Here is a 17,252-nt window from a genome sequence, read left to right on the forward strand (position 1 = left end):
TGGCAGACCCATTGTATATGGTATAAGATACCCAGCACTGCCTTAAGACTGCCTTTAAGGCACTGGAAAGCCAAATTTACAAGTGGCCAACCACACAGTTTTGAAGTTTTGATACCCTTCATGTGCAGTTGATACAGGGGATATTCCACTTGGGGAATAAACTGGGCATAGTTTAGCTAACAGATCCTCCAAGTAAGTCATAGGATACAAATAAATGGTGGACTGTGCATTTATAATGGGCTTAAAACCACAAACTGTGTGTAAAGATATATTAGATTTTTCTTAAGGAGAACTGTAGGCATCACTCATTGACTAGTTGCAACTGGGGAAATGAAGCCTTGGTCTTGAAGACATGAGAGATCTGCTTGGATTGCTTTTTGAACTGCAAATTGTAGCAGATGACCTCTACAGAATTTTAGCACCACTGAAGGCTTCATAGATGTGTGAGCAGTAAAATTGTGTGCATACTGAGCATTGGTTCAAAAATTTCCTTGTACAAATGGCGCAGAGTGTAAAGTTCAGAGAAAGATTCTATTTCAGACACTAAATTGACTTGATCCATTGAAAGCAAAACTTATAAAGACATTGAAGCCAAAAATGTTAGAAGCAGAAGTGGAATGTTCAACTAAGAAGGTTACTACACCTTTGACATTTTTGTACTTAGCTGCCACCAACAGTTCTCCAGTGAAAACAGTGGCTTTGCGACAGTAAGACACAATCTGGTGCCGGGTCCTTTACAGTGAAGAAGGACCGAGCTGCTAATAAGTGTCCTCATTGTTTGACAATACAATCGTGCTGTTGTCCAGCTAATTTCATGGACCAGCCAGAAAGTGTCAGGCCCAGCATAAATTTCCACTGTGGTGGGGTAGCTATTTGCTCTGCAGACATGACGGTGTGGACCGATGTGCCGTCCCTGTGCTGCAGCTGAGCACACGCTGGTAGGCTGCTTGTTGTCATGCTACTGTGAGCTGGCTTCACTTGCCAAAGGTCTAACAGTCTGCCGCAAAGTGCAGGCGACAGCTTATGGAATGTCATCTGCCACAATCAGGGCAGAAGTGGAGATTTTTTGACTTGCTTGAAGCACAGCCCAACACGAAGAAGGGAGGGTGTTTCTGACACGCTTACTTAACATTACAAAAAAGGTCATTCAACACTGAGAGGAGAGCAGGTGATCGACTGACTTAAGTTTCCCACTAGATGCCTGCAATCCAGGTGCACTTGAATTTAATTTGTGAAAACGTACTAAACTTCAGAAGCAACCTTAAAAGATTTTACAATTTTAAGCATTTTACCAAGACTAGGATCAAACGTGACTAAAGCCTTTGCTGTGATCTCCCTGTCTGGGGGCAAAACACACAACCATATCCCGAATCAGTGATTCTGCATATGAAACTTTACAGTTCTGCATATGAAACTGCACTTGAATTCAAGGCCCTGTGAGTTTGCAACCATTCTGCTTAAGACTGTCCACATTGTTTATGACATTGATTAAACTTTTGAGATGACGTGTTGAGTTGCAGACAGGCACAATGAAAAGATTGTTGTATTCCAACCTCTAATATATTTCTTTTCGATCAAGACATGTAAAATATTTTGTGAAAGTTGTTAAGTTTTAAATATCTTTCATCAACCAAATTTGTCCTAATGTCCTTAACATCTGTTTCTTGCTGGGTGTTCTTGTGCAAACATGACAGATCAACCAAAATACCTGAACCACTCGCAACACGCAAGAGTCTCAGGAGGCCACCGCCTTCCTCAATGCAAATACAGGCTGGATTCCATCAGTCCCCCCAAATTTCTGATTAAACTGTAGCCTAGTCACAAGAAGCAGTGTCTGAGGACCATAGTATTCAGTTAACAGAACACAGAGGTCATTGAAGACAAAGCAGCAGGGCCCAAGAATGGTTGCAATGTGTGCACTACTTCATATAAATGGCTACTAGAAAGGATGAGCAATGCACTTTGCTGCCTATCAGAAATGCTCTAAGCAAGTTTCGCAGGAGAGGTTCTGTAAAGTTTGGAAGGTAGGAGACGAGATACTGGCAGAAGTAAAACTGTGAGTACCGGGCGTGAGTCGTGCTTCGGTAGCTCAGATGGTAGAGCACTTGCCCGCGAAAGGCAAAGGTCCCGAGTTCGAGTCTCGGTAGGGCACACAGTTTTAATCTGCCAGGAAGTTTCATATCAGCGCACACTCCGCTGCAGAGTGAAAATCTCATTCTGAAAACAGTACAGTTTAAAATGATGGAGATAGACTTTCCACTTCTTCGAAGGCTCGTCTAAGGGAGCAAATGCTGGTAAGGGGGTAGCTGTGACCACCACTTGACAATGTTCTTGCTACTGAGACACAATCTGTAGAGCAGGGCTTAACAACTGGCCGGTTTTGAGCGCGAGTACTCGCGTCTGCTCAGGCACGTGCTCGCGAGCAGGTGCAAGGTCGCGGAGTAGGGAGGGAGGGGAAATGCGCGCGCACGTATGAATAGGACCACAGCGTGCCTATTGAATTTGCGCCGACTGTGTAACGTTAAAAGTACTACGATCAGTTCTAACAGTCACTTCGCTGGTTAAGAATCATGTCAAGTCGCCGTTGTGTAACCCCAGCCATGCTTTCGCAGTTCAACCCCCATTGGGAGGAATTGTATCTGTTTTCAGAAAAAGATGGTGTTGCAAAATGTTTAGTATGTCACAAAACGATGAATTCTTTTAGGAAATTTAATTTGCAGTGACATTATATGTCGTACCACGCGAAAGACTACGGAAGTGGAAAATGTGATGGACCAGATCGTGCACAGGAAGTTATTAAACTTAAAAGGAAGCTATCCAAAGAAGATCTGGATGAAGAAGAAAAATCAACTGAGGCAGCTCTCAGAGTGAGCTACAAAATTGCTTTGTTTTTAGCAAAATCCCTGCGTCCCTTCACTGATGGCGATTTAATAAAAGATGTTTGGTAGTTGCAGCGGAACATTTGTGTCCATCTCAAGTTGAACAGTTTCGGATTGTGCCATTATCTGACATGACCATTATGCGTCGCATACAGGACATGGCAGACGACGTCCAGAGCCAGCTTGCAAATATCTATAAAGATTTTATGGCGTATTCTCTAGCTCTGGACGAAAGTGTTGATATCACTGGAACAGCGCAGCTTTCCATATTTATTAGAGGTGTTAATAGAGATCTTCAGGTGAGGAAGGAGCTCCTCAATGTAGTAGCCATGAAGAACACTACAGCCGGAGGTTATATATTAAATAGTGTTGAAGAAAGTGTTGAGAATATAGGATTGTCATGGAATTCTTTAGTCTCAGTGTCTACAGACGGTGCACCAGCGATGACAGGGAAAAAATTAGGTTTCGTTGCGCTGTTGAAGGAGAAAATGCAAAAACTGACCGTGCCAAATGAAATAAGGGGCGTTCACTGTGTGATCCACCATGAAAACTTATGTGCAAAGAGTATCACTCTAAAAAATGTGATGAGTGTTGTTGTTCGTACAACCAATTATATAAGGAAGCATGGGCTACAACACAGACAATTTAAAAGCTTTCTTGAGGATGTAGAAAGCCAGTATGGTAGCCTGCCTTATTACAGCGATGTCCGCTGGCTTAGTCGTGTCGAATTATTAAATCGAAATTTTGCCTATTAGATGAGATAAACATGTTCATGGAAATAAATAACATGTGTGTTTCTGAATTGAAAGAGCTCTCATGGAAATGTGATCTCGCGTTCTTAGCAGATTTAACTAGTCATCTGAATGCTTTGAACATTTCACTACAAGGTAAAGATCTGCTAATTACTCATTTCATAGATCGAATACGAGCTTTTAAAATGAAATTGACACTTTGGGTGAGTCAGCTGGAAACAGGAAATCTAGCTCATTTTCCTAAATTATCATCCATGCAAGATGTTCACAAAGACTGTGAACGTTATTCACATAGTTTAGTTGCCCTTAAGGAAGAATTTGATCAACGCTTTCAAGATCTGACAGCACTAGACAGTGATTCTGATCTGTTCTCCTCTCCATATTCAGCGAGTATTGAAGAGATTCGTCCTGAGCTGCAACTAGAAATTATTGACCTGCAGTGTGACAGAGAATACAGAGACAAATTTCAGAACAAGAAAAACATTTTGGAATTTTACAGACACTTCCCTCAGGATAGATTTCCTAATTTGCACAAACTGGCGGCTACAATAATATCAATGTTCGGTTCCATGTATGTTTGTGAATAACTGTTCTCTGCAATGAAATGTAACAAGACGCGCCTGAGAAACGCATTGTCTGATCCAAATTTAAACTGCACGCTGCGCCTACGATGCACAAGAACAATTACTCCGAACATAGACGCAATTGTAAAGGGCAAAAAGTACAAGATAACAGAGAATCCCACACTTCAGTGACACCTTTTATTGTGTAACAGTTCACAAATTAATACGAATGTAGAGGCATACACTAAGCTAATAAAATTATGTGGCACGTGTACATTCTCCTTTATTTGTTTCATTTGTCACAGTAATAATTCGTGAGTGATATCCCTGCAGGTGGCTGCGGATTTACATTGACTGGCGGCAGCTGTTGTGTGCCCCACGTGACTCTCCCCACTCTCCGCTCTGGTCCGGTAGTGGGGGTAGTGTGCTCGCGCTGCTCCGTGCTCGCGCCTTGCTGCTCACAGCTTGTTCCGCGAGCACGTATGTTGTGAAGCCCTGCTGTAGAGCAACATGCTGTTCTTGCTGTTGTTACTGTTGTTCATGGTACTACTGCTGTTATAGTGACAGCTGTTACTGCCAAAAGTTCCAAAAATTCGGGATCCATAACACTAACTCTGGGTGGTGACATGTCTTGAGTGGGGGGGGGGGGGGGGGGGGGGGGTCTCAGCCCAAGAAAAATTAGATAAATTTTAAGAAGTGGCTTAAGAGCTACCCTAAGGTACTGGACTGATGCTCAGAGTGATATGTTATTTGTCTCTCTATTGAATTATGTTATTTCATCAGATTTATTCCTCTTCTTCTCATCATTAATATGTAATTAATAAACTTTCTGAAAGATCTCATTAGTGTTACTTAATGTTTTGCTAGTTTTCCCATAGTCATTCAGTAGACTGATTGAATCCATGTGCAAGTATAGTTTAAATAATGTAGACATTTAATTCAACATATATTTCATAAAATAAATTATTGAAGTAAAATTTGTCCTCTTATATTTTGATTTCAATGCCATAGTAACTCTACCAAAATCTCTCAAACATCATTTTGGATTTCCACTTAAAATGCAGATCTTTTAAAGAAAAAGTGTACCAAATCAGGTTAATCCTTAAAAAACTTTTGCCCTATGTATGCTTCATAGTTACTATTTTACTGGTCTCAGAGGTATCTGTCTGTTCTTACAGATTTCAGTGCCATCAAGAGAGTATTTGTACTTATCTATTTTGATCTCCGTGCCAGTCCACTGCACTGCATTCGTCCACTTTATCCAAATCGAATGGTGTTGCTCACGCTTGGTAAGTGTGACTAGCTGACAGAAAAAAAAACTTTCTTTAAAATTTTGAGGCCTCATTTGGCTCTTTCTATGATTTCTTTAATCTAGCTACAATCTCTTTTTGCAGGTAACTTGTGCAATATTGCATTAGCTGTACTGGGATTGAAATATCACCTACGTGACTTTGCAACATATTTACTGTCTATATTTATGGCGAATCTGCTGCTATATACTTTCTTCTACATAGTAATGAAGGTAAAATATCAGTTAAGAGAATTATTTTGAAACTTAATGTAAAATATGAAATGAAGACTTTGTTTCGAAAATGTATTTTGTCTGTACCTTTTGGATAGGAAAATATTTCGATAGCTAAATAAATAGTTGAGTAATAACTACAGATGGATAATTTACATGAATAAGGTGAAAAATGTTCTTCCTGGTAGTGAAGTATTTGTGGTTTTACTCTGCTGGTCACTAAAATTGCGACACCATGAAGGCGGCCTGCAACAAATGTCAAACTGGTATATCAATTGTACTACATACTTCGACATGCAAATGATTATCAATTCAGCACAATTGTACATCTACTTTTTGAGTATAAATAAAGATTAAGTGTGTCTCTCATTCAGAAATCACATCTGAATGTTGTTTGTGAGAAGATCATGTTTTGCTTTGTGTTAGGAGGAGCATATATGGAAATTTGATACAGATAGGATTATAGCCTATTGCAACTGCAGATTATTTTGTCGTACTGGTGCTGATCTCGTTGGTTGGGATCCCAAGACTGTCGTACAGATATGGAATTGATAGATTCAGGAGGATCATACTCAATATCACGCAGCACCTCAATGGCCCCATGCAGCTAGTGCCTAAGATCACAGACAGATTGTTCATACAACTGTGCGGTATCATACAGCCATGTCACATACATTGATCAGGAAGTTGATTGGTATGCAGCAACATGAACATCTTTATGTCCGGTGCAATAATGTCTGGAGCACCAGAGACTCACCACAGTGATAATTGTTGCAGATTTTTTTGATGCATCAGCAGAGAGAGGTGCACTGACGGTGGTGAACACAAAGACAACACTCGGTAAGGAACTTTCTACAGCCAAGATCGCATAAATACTTATTTATTTTTGACAATCTGCTTCAACAGGCTTTTCTGTCGTCTTTTTGTTTTCAAAAATGATTGTTACAAAATATGTTCATTATGTGTTGGAACCTCAAGCCAAGCAGTCATATTACAATTAGCCATTAGGTTCCAACTCATAATGAATATGTTCTGTAACAATCATTTTTCTAGGCCATAAGGTGACAGCAAAGCCTGTCAAAACCGGTTGTCGAAAGTAAATAAGTATTTATGTGATCTTGACTATACTGATCTTGGCTATAGGCAGCTTTTTACTGGGTAAAACAGATCACTCCTTCTCATTTCTCAGCAGAAGAAATTTTAATAAACGCAATTATGGAGACAGGAGTATCAACATAACACATTACACATTTTCAGAGTAGTCTGTGTTCTGCTTGCAGCATCGTGAAAATTTATCCAAGTGTGGAGGCTCCAACGAGGACAAACGTTGCCACATTGTATTCATCATTGTCATATGGGTGCAGCACTTGGCACACTGTTATCAAATGCCATTGGCAGCAGAACAAATCACCTCCATTTTGTAGAGCTGGTTATATGAACACAGCAGGAACTACATTTCTGATGTGTTGATGCCAGTGGCTGTGTCCTATCTTCATAGTCTCCACTCTCTTGTCTTTCAACAAGACAATGCAAGACTACATGTTTCCAGTGCTGTCTTGACCTACCTAGATGCTGAAAGTGTTCAATTGTTCCCCTACCCAAGATGTTCTCCAAATAGCTTACTCGTTCAAAACATCCAGTCGTGGGCTGACGAGACGCTGGCACGCCACCACTTGCTAGTTTCTGTGATTCCTGAACTTTTGCTGTTGTAACCCTCTCTTTAGAGTCGACAACATTTATTGATCACAAATCAACTTTCTTTAACAACAGAATAAAATTGTTTATTAGTTCACGAAACCAAACGGTAGTATGTCTTGATAGAAATTAATATGCAGTATGATGGTAGCAATGAAAACGTTATTATCCTGTCTTGTTAAATTTTGCAGGAGAAGCAAACACAGTTTCTTAAAAAATACTTGAAGTGATACAGATAATGTTGCTACAAGTGTAACTATATAGTATAAGCCTAGTTATTGACAGTTCCACTCACTTTCACATTTCTCTTGGGTAATGGAGTTACTGGTCAAGGAATTAAGAGGTTTTCAGACAGATGGAGTTATGAGGTTTTCATTGCCTACCATCAAATAGTTCTTGTTTGAAGTTGATACAAATTCAAACACTACTACCTTGTTACGCATGTGTACTGAAATTATAATATGAAGCAAAGTTTCACATAAGTCCTGTGGTTGTGAAAACTACACACACATTATACAACCCAAGTCTACATCGATTCAGGTAAACAGCAGCAGCAGTCTTAGTTCACTTGTAAAGATGAAATTGGATATTAGGAATGTAGAGCGAGTCAGTTGCTGGTTGGCATTATATTTGCCTGGTGTGGAAGTTCACATAACCAGCCTGCATTAACAGCAGTTTTCCCACTACAGACATCCTCACCAGATGTGGGCATTGTTACATATATCAGTACTTCCATATCTTCCATTTGCACATCCAGTGGGGTTACTAAACTGGTGCAGAGTTAAAGCAGCGTGGAATGACACATGTGTCTGTCATCCAAGCTCAATTTGACTTGACATCCAGCCAGGTTACAGCCATTGTTGCTGGCAGAGGTTGCAGCTCTGTGTACTGAATTTTACTTACTGTACACCCCCAAGCCACATACAATTTTAATCAATCTGTGGAAAGAAAAGGTTGGAATACCAACAGTTTTGAAAAGGATAGATTGCTACTCACCATAAACACATTGAGCTGCAGAAAGATGTACTGAAAAGATTGTTAAACACTAAGCTTTCAGCCAAAACCTTCAGAAAAAAAAGGGAAAACACACACAAAAGTAGGCACACCTCATGTACACCTGACCTCTATCTTCGGCCACTAGTCAGATTGCCAGTCTGACTGAAGTGGCCGAAGATAGTAATCATTTTTGCATGAGGTGAGCCTGTTTGTGTGAATGTGTGTTTTCTTTTCTTTTCTGAAGAGGGCTATAGCCAAAAGTTTAGTGTGTAACAATCTTTTCATTGTATCTGCCTACAATTTTAATCATGTATTCTTCCTACTCTACTGTATGTTAACATTAAGTAAAATTTTGTTACTTTGTCCTTCATGGTGTTATATTTTTAATGTTTAGCCATATAACTCGTAACATATTTATTTTTCATTATATTCTCTCTAATGTCACTGCACTTTATTGTTTTCCTGAAATGTGATCTTCATTTTCTTTTTCAATCCAGTACTCTTCATGGATATTATCATCATCCAGTTGATCCAGAAGACTTATGTAGTTTCTGGCAGATATTTTATACTTTTCAAGGTAACCATTAACATCAATCAATTTTGCATCCCCGAAAACAATGCCCATTCTTTCTGGAAGAGGAAATCAACTTTGATTTTCCTGGTGCAGGACCACCATTTCCAGTCCATTGCTTTCACTTTTGCTTTGGCTCTGGCATGAAGCAGTGGGATATCATCACATGCACCATAATAAATCAGCACTCACAGTCATTTGGATTCCTTTTAAAATGATTCATCTACCACCAAGAACTTTGTTTTTATATTTGCTTTTGATCATTAACAAACATGGCACTCATCTGTCTTCTACAAAAACTTGTCTTACCTAATTTATTGTGTAAAATGTATCATATTCTTTTTTTTCTGATATGAACGTGTTATCACTGTTTCATGCACATTTAGCACTGACCTTGCAATACTGGTGCGGAATGCAGCATTAGCATGTCTTCCAAAGAAATAAGGCCACACTTAATTAATTTTCCCATTTCTTCTTCTTCTTCCTCCTCCTCCTCCTCCTCCTCCACCTCCACCACCACCACCACCACCACCACCACCACCAACACTGCTTCTGTGTTCAAGTGTATCAGCCATGATGCCATCTCTGTACAGGGCCAAAAACGCTAGTAAAACTCAACACAATATGAAAATATGCTCATTAATGATAATATGTAATTTTTATTCTGTTTCAGCTTTGTCACCGTGAGCGCATACTGGTGCAACCATTGCTGTACATTATATTGTCTTTTGCGTCATGGGGAGCAGCTCTGTACTTCTTCTTTAACAAATCTATATCATGGGCAGTAAGTATTGTGTATCTTTTTTATTATGTATGAGGTGTGATCAAAAAGTAACGGGAATATTTGTTTTTCTTAAAGTATCTTTATTTATTCAACAACATCAGCTTTTTCCCCTTCAAAGTAATCCCCCTCAGATACAGTACACATGTGCTAGCACTTTTTCCAATCCTGGAAGCACTTCTGGAACTCACTATCCGTTATGTTGGTTAGCTCCTTGAGCGATTCTGTTTTTATCTCATCAGTGATGGCAAAATGATGTCTTTTCATAGTTCTGTTCAGCTTCAGGAATAAAGAGAAGTCAACGGGGGGCTGTGTCTGGTGAAAACAGTGGCTTAGGCAATGTAACTGTTTTTTGCTAAAAAAATCATGAACAAGCATTGAGGTGCAAATGGGAGGATTATCATGATATAATTTCCATAAGTGGTTTTGTCACAATTGTGGTCATGTTCTTCAGATTGCTTCACACAAACTGTCCATAACTTCAGGTAGTATTCCTTATTGAAGGAACTCGTGAAGCGCTATCCTATTGTAATTGGAGAAAACAGTTAGATGAACCAGAACACATTATCGAACTTATAAATTCCCCCCCCCCCCCCCCTCATGTGGACAATTGGGTCTTGGTTGTGATGTCATATGTGTATAGCCATGTTTCATCACCTGTTATAACCTTTAGAATTTCTTGATCTGTTTCTACTTCAGTTAGCAATTCCTGAGCAATATCAATGCTATATCGTTTTTGGTTGAAATTCAACAATTTCAGAACGAACTTTGCAGCTACAAATTTCATGCCCAAAACATCCACAAAAAAATTCTTGGCTTGACCCAGAGGATATGCTGACAACTTCAGCAACCTCTGTAATTGTGATTTGTCAATTTTCCAAAACCATTTTCTTTACTTCTTCCACATTGTCGTCAGTAATTGGTATGCTAAGGGTCCAGGGTGGTTGTCATCTCCAGTGTCTTCTCAACCCTATTTGAAACATTTGTACCACTGGTAAACTCTTGTCTCACACATAGTAGATTTGCCAAAACCACAATTTCAAATACAGCGCTGCACTTTATTCCTGTTTTGTGGAAACAGGAAAGAATATCGGTGAAGGAAAATGACTGGTGAGGCTTAGGAAAAGGGATGGCGTTCGGGGAAGTGACCCAGAACCCTTGGTCAGGGGAAATTTACTGGATTGAAGGAAAGACTGATTGTTGAGGACTGCACTGGATGAGATTTGAAAACCTGAGGGCTTAAAGGTGGAAGATAGGATAATATGCAAGTCAGTTAAAACATTATGCATGAATTAATAAAAGGGAAAACCTAAGTGCATTGTAAGTGATAGAGGTGGAGGAGGGGGAGGGTGGCAAATAATAGAAGGTGTAAAAAACTAAAATGTTGTTTTACAGGTGGCTCTTCCGTTGACAGTATTTGCATTGCCAGTTACAGGGCTGGTATAGGTGATGGTAGGAGGATGCATAGGCCAAGTCTTGCAGTGGGGACAGTCACAGGGGCAGGAGCCATAGGTTTGTGAGATGGGTGCAGACAAGGGTATGACAAGGATATTGTGGAGACTGGGAGGATGTCGAAAAACTATTCTAGTGCTAGTGGGCCAAATCTTAGACAGAATGGACTTCATTTCAGGGCATGATTTTAGGAGTCGTGGCCTTGTCGAAGTAGCTGTTTAATTTTCCAGAGCAGGGTGTAGGGTGCAAATGACGTGCTCCTGAGTGTTTTTTTCGGGGGCGGGTTACATCCAGTGAAGGCTGAGATGAGGTAAGAGTCTACAACTGAGCGAATAAATTTGCCTTGAAAGCCAAGGCTGTATGGGAAGGAATGTTTGACATGGAAAAGATGGCAATTGTCAAAATATAAGTGCTGTAGCTTGTTAGTAGGTTTAATGTGAACAGAAATGTGTAGCATGCCTCTGGTGAGGATGAGATCAACATCAAGGAAAGTGGCATGGGATTCAGAATAGGATTATGTGAAATTTAGTAGGAGACTGTATTTAGAGAGTTCAGTAACTTTAACAGGTCAGCCTCGCCATGAGTCCATATGGCAAAGATGTCATCAATGTATCTGAACTAACCAGGGGCTGAAGGCTTATGGATCCCATGAAAGCTGCCTCCAAGCAACCCACGAAAAGTTTGACATTGGAAGGGGCCATCCAGGTTCTCATGGTCATATCCTTGATCTTCAGCTGCTAACGGGCTTTGATATATATCAACGGGGACAGGTGAAAATGTGTTCCCCGACTGTGATTCGAACCTGGGATCTCCTGCTTACATTTCAGACGCTCTACCCATCTGAGCCACCGAGGGCACAGAGGATAGCGTGACTGCAGGGACTATCTCGTGTATGCCTCCCGCGAGACCCACATTCTCACCTTGTATGTCCACATGCTACATTCGTAGTGTCCCACCCCAAGACATTCATTACTCGTGGAAGACATTCTTACCAAGTCCCGTAAGATTTTACGGAATATGTGTGCATCCGCACAGAAGACGACGGAGTATATAGTTCTTTCGGACATGTCTGAAAGAACAGACACTATATCCATATATGTATATAGTTCTGGCAACACTGGCCGTGACCTCCTTCTTCTGTGCGGATGCACACATATTCTCCGAACTCTTACGGGACTTGGTAAGAATGTCTTCCACGAGTAATGAGTGTCTTGTGGTGAGACACTATGAATGTAGCGTCTGGACACACAAGGTGAGAATGTGGGTGTCACGGGAGGCGTGTGCGAGATACTCCTTGCAGTCGCACTATCCTCTGTGCCCTTGGTGGCTCAGATGGATAGAGCATCCGCGATGTAAGCATGAGATCCCGGGTTCGAGTCCTGGTTGGGGCACACATTTTCACCTATCCCCATTGATATATATCAATGCCCGTTAGCAGCTGAAGGTGTTAATGTAATTCTAATTTTGTTCTAGACGGCTGCAGGTCATCAATGGTGTCTGTTCTTTTGGACATGTCTGAAAGAACAGACACTCTATCCATGTAAGCATCCCTGATCTGTCTGTGTGTGTGTGTGTGTGTGTGTGTGTGTGTGTGTGTGTGTGTGTGTGTGTGTGTACGCCCCTCTTCAGTCTCAGCATTTCTTCACATTAACTACTCCTTTCTTCACTCCATTACGACATCTATTTTTTGTTGTCCCCCTCCCAACTTTATCACATAAAATGCACTTAGCTTTTTGCTTTTATTAATTCATGCACAATGTTTTAGCAGTAATCTCTATGTTGCACAGTACTGTGTCTTCCACCTTTAAGTGCTCAGGTTTTCAAATCTCATTCGGTGCAGTCCCCAACAATCAATCTTTCCTTCTCATCCTGTCTGGTAAGTCTCCTGTGATCCGTGGTTCTGGGTGACTTTTCTGAACTCTACTGCTTTTCCTAAGCCTTCACCCCTCTTCCTTCCCCTTCAACCTCTCTCCCAGAAGGAGCCACTGACTCCGAAAGCTTGCATATGTAATACTTTGCATACGTCTATTTTCTTTCCACCACTTGGTGAGTAAATTTTTTATATCCCCAATTATTGCATCATAGATATCATAATAAGGATTCCAAATTCCTCATAAACATTTCAGAATTTGCCACTAGGGATTTTTTTACAGTTACAATTAAAAGTTACACATTTTTCAGCATTAACTCACAAACACAAACTTGTATGGGCTACCGTATTTACTCGAATCAAAGCCGCCCTTTTTTGTCGGTTTTTATTATCCAAAACACCGCCTGCGGCTTAGAATCGAGTGCAAAGTAAGCGGAAGTTCTGAAAAATTTGGTAGGTACCGCCACAACTAACTACTGCCATCGAATATATGTAGTGCTACGCAGGCATGCTTTGCAAGCACAAAGATAAATACTGGCGCCAAAACCTCTGCGTCAGTAAATAAATTAATAAAAAGGTGGAAGACGAGCTTTTTTTCTCTGCCCCAAGTTTTGACCACTGCATTTTCATACATTATCCAACGAAGTAAATACAAATTCCGTATTGTTCATCTTCGAATGTAGCAGCATTTCAATGTATTACGAAAATCCGACTGGCAAAACTGTCAATATGGCCAACTCTACGTTCTGAATTTTTTCCTACCTGTGAGAAGAGATGGTTGCTAATAGGAACTTTTATGAATTGTGAATCACATGCAGTATTCTCTTCACCATAAGAATAATTCGAATATAAACATTTTGCCATGTATTTGTTTCGTGTTTGTTGCTGTCTCATTTAAATCCTATCTGCCTAATAAACTATGAAACTAGAGTGAGACAACAGCAAACGCGGAAGAATATACAAATCATGTCATGTTTATATTCATATTATTCGTATGCCTAATAGTGATACAGTCAGAAATGAAGCACGGCAATTAACTAGATATTTAAATCTAAAACGACTCTAATTTCTGTGCAGAATGTAATGTACTAAAGAGGCGTCTGCAAAGATTTTCAAATGGAGAAAAACTTTCGCTAAACTCTCGTTCAGAACATCTTCTATCATACGCAGTCTATTATTTGGTTCTTGTTGATCATTATCAAAGAAAGAAGCAGTGTAAGTAACAACAAATAGCAGTCTCTTGCCATTGTTTCGCTAATGAGATGATTCCTGTCTTTTTTTTTAAAGCGGTGGTAGAGCGCACAAAACACAAAAGCAAGCCATGCCGCGAGCGGCAACAGGCCGTAAACACTCATTATCAGAATGCGACAAACAATGCATGACACAGTACAGTAATGCATATTCAGTTTAGAGTTACGTAAACACCTACAACAAAGAGAACGGCACTTATCAGATCAAAGAAAAATAAGTAATGAATTCAAAGTAGACGAAGTACGTGAAAAAGGAAGGGTACCCGTATAAATACGGACAGAGCGCCTGACGCATAGCAATGGCTGCTACCTGGTAAAGCTTAACTTCTAAGCTTACGACACGAACCAAACTACTGTAGCTGTATCGTCATTCATTCAACCTAAATTGTGTCTCATATTAAAATGGACCAACTTTGTTTCGATTTGGAGGTGTGGCCTAAAACTTTTCTCTCCCCTTGAATTTCGAGTCTCAAATTTCAGGTGCGGCTTAGCTTCGGGAAAATTTTTTTTCCTCGATTTTGAGTCTCATTTTTCGGGTGAGGCTTAGATTCGAGTGCAGCTTAGATTCGAGTAAATACGGTAATCACTACAAAATATACTTGTCTCAATGTTTTTTAACTCGTGTTCTGCCTTAATACAAGGTATCATTGGAAAGTTTTAAGAATGGGCTTGTAATTGTACGATGGTGGTACTTACATGCTAATGTGATGCATCTCCTTCAAAATAGTCCCCTTCTGACGGAACACACTGACTCGAATGGTGTTTCCACTTTTGGAAACATTCCTGGAAACTTTTTTCCTGAAGCGTGTTAAGGACGCTCTCCGTATTTGCCATGGATGTCTTCAGTTGAGTCAAATTGCTTCCCTTTCAGTGAAAATTTCAGTTTAGGAAACAGGTAGAACTTTGCAGGGGCCTAATCGGGGGAATATGACAGTTGTGGAAGCACAGGAATTTTGAATTCGGTCAAAAATTCAACAATGGAGGAGACACGATGAGCTGGAGCATTGTCATGGTGTAGCACCCAACTCCTGTCTCTCCACAGTGCAGGCCTTCTCTTCTGCACCTTTTTGCGCAAACGCTCAAGGACATTTATAGTATTCCTGGTTAATTGTCTGTCCTCCAGGGGTAAATTCATGATGCACAATACCAGCAGATTTTTTTTTAAAAAAAAAATCACCAACATTGTCTTCACCTTCAACCGACTTTGCCATGCTTTTTTCAGTCATGGTGAACCTGGAGTCTTCCACTGCAAAGACTGCACTTTGGTTTCAGGGTCATATCCATATATCCACTATTTGTCACCTGTAATTACCCTATTTAACAAATCTGGGCTATTTTCAGTCCAGTTAATCAGTTCTTGGCACACTTCAAGTTGGTATTGCCTCTGGTCACTTGACAACACTTTTGAAATGAATTTTGCGGACACTCGATGCATGTTAAGATCTTCAGTTAAAATTACCTGAACTGCATAGACACTTAAATTAAGTTCATCAGCCATCTCCCTAATTGTAAGTCTACAATCAGAGTGCACTAAGTCGCAAACTTTCACATTTTCATTCCTTTTTGAGATGAAAGGACGGCCAGACCGTGGTTAATCTTCAAATGATTCATGGCCATTTTTAAATCTCTTGAACCAGACAAAAACATTTGACTGGCTCATACAATTATTTCCAAAAGCTGTTTTTAATAGTTCGTAAGTCTCAGAAGCTAATTTCTCGGTTTTAAAACAAAATTTCACACAAACTCGTTGCTCCATTTTTACGTCCATTTTCATGCAGACAGAATCCGGCAACAAGCCCTAACAGACCCGCACTCAACCAGCTGTCGCAACTAACTGAATGAAAGAAACACAGTTTCCTGTCAGAGGGTGTTCAAGGACAAGGCAATGACTTACTCCCCACCCTCCATGTACCTGTCTGCCAAACCAGTTATCAGTAGCGGATCCATTCTTAAAACTTTCCAATCACACTGTGTATATATAACAAATCCTCCTTTAGTTATGCAGAAGTAAGCTGCTAAGAGTGTAATCTTTTATATACAACTTATCTAACCCCGTTGTTATGTTGTGCTCAAATAGGCAAAGAAGCATGTCTATCTTTTCAGAGCTCCCTAAAGTTTCCAAACAGACACAAAACTCTTCTACCTTTTTACTCAATCCTCTAAGATTTTGATGAAATAAGCTAACCTTACCTTTCTTTGCATCCTTGAGTATTTTTAGGTCTCTCCTGTTATTGTCAATTCTTTAAAACCAGGTTGCCTGAATCCTGATTTAAACGGACTGAAAAATACAGATACGAAAACACAGATGAGAAGTTCAACGTGTTTACTGATATGTTTACACATTCTTTTAACATGTCATTTCCAGCTAAAAATCAGAAAATCAAGTGTAGTAGGCTTAAGAGAAAAAACTGCTGATTGACAACAGGTATAAAAAAGTCATGTGCTGAAAAATGAAGATTATATGAGATCTCCAAGTCTTCCATAGTATCCAAAGAATTCCTTGAATATTTCAAGAATTAGAAAATGATACTTAAAAAAGTGATCAAAGAAGCTAAAGTAATGGCAAATGACTGCTATATAAATAACTCCAATAACAAAATGAAAGCTTTATGGACTATAGTGAAACAGCAAACTAATAACGTTTCTCCTCAAAATTCCAATATTAAATTGAATTGTCAATGACAAAGATTAATGATCCTAAAGAAATAGAAAATGTGTTCAATACTTATAAAGCATTGTAAGTGAGCAATTAATCAGTGAAATCAGACCTAGTAATACCAACTACCCAGTATAATCTGTAAATACCAACATAAATCCCACTTCACTGTTTCTCTTTCCAACAACCTAGAAAGAAGTCCTGTCAGTTATCGGAACTTTAAAAGCGAACCGTTCCACTAGAATAGATTGCATCCCAGACAGCT

General features: G+C 39.8%; 1 protein-coding gene and 1 long non-coding RNA gene across 2 annotated transcripts in view; one reads left to right on the forward strand and one right to left on the reverse strand.

The window, feature by feature from the left end:
- Window positions 1–17,252, forward strand: part of LOC124712564 (SID1 transmembrane family member 1-like) — a 123,078-nt gene that overhangs the window by 71,916 nt on the left and 33,910 nt on the right. Inside the window, exons 12-14 of the mRNA XM_047242878.1 lie at window positions 5,373–5,483; window positions 5,589–5,716; window positions 9,652–9,762. Of these exons, the coding sequence (XP_047098834.1) occupies window positions 5,373–5,483; window positions 5,589–5,716; window positions 9,652–9,762 (350 nt within the window). The remainder of the gene's footprint in view (window positions 1–5,372; window positions 5,484–5,588; window positions 5,717–9,651; window positions 9,763–17,252) is intronic.
- Window positions 5,775–16,609, reverse strand: LOC124712566. Its single transcript, XR_007005600.1, has 2 exons — window positions 16,522–16,609; window positions 5,775–5,962 (listed from the first exon to the last, which is right to left on the reverse strand). It is a non-coding gene; the product is annotated as an uncharacterized LOC124712566 (long non-coding RNA).

Source organism: Schistocerca piceifrons, chromosome 8, assembly GCF_021461385.2.
Source record: "Schistocerca piceifrons isolate TAMUIC-IGC-003096 chromosome 8, iqSchPice1.1, whole genome shotgun sequence".
Lineage (NCBI taxonomy): Eukaryota > Metazoa > Arthropoda > Insecta > Orthoptera > Acrididae > Schistocerca > Schistocerca piceifrons.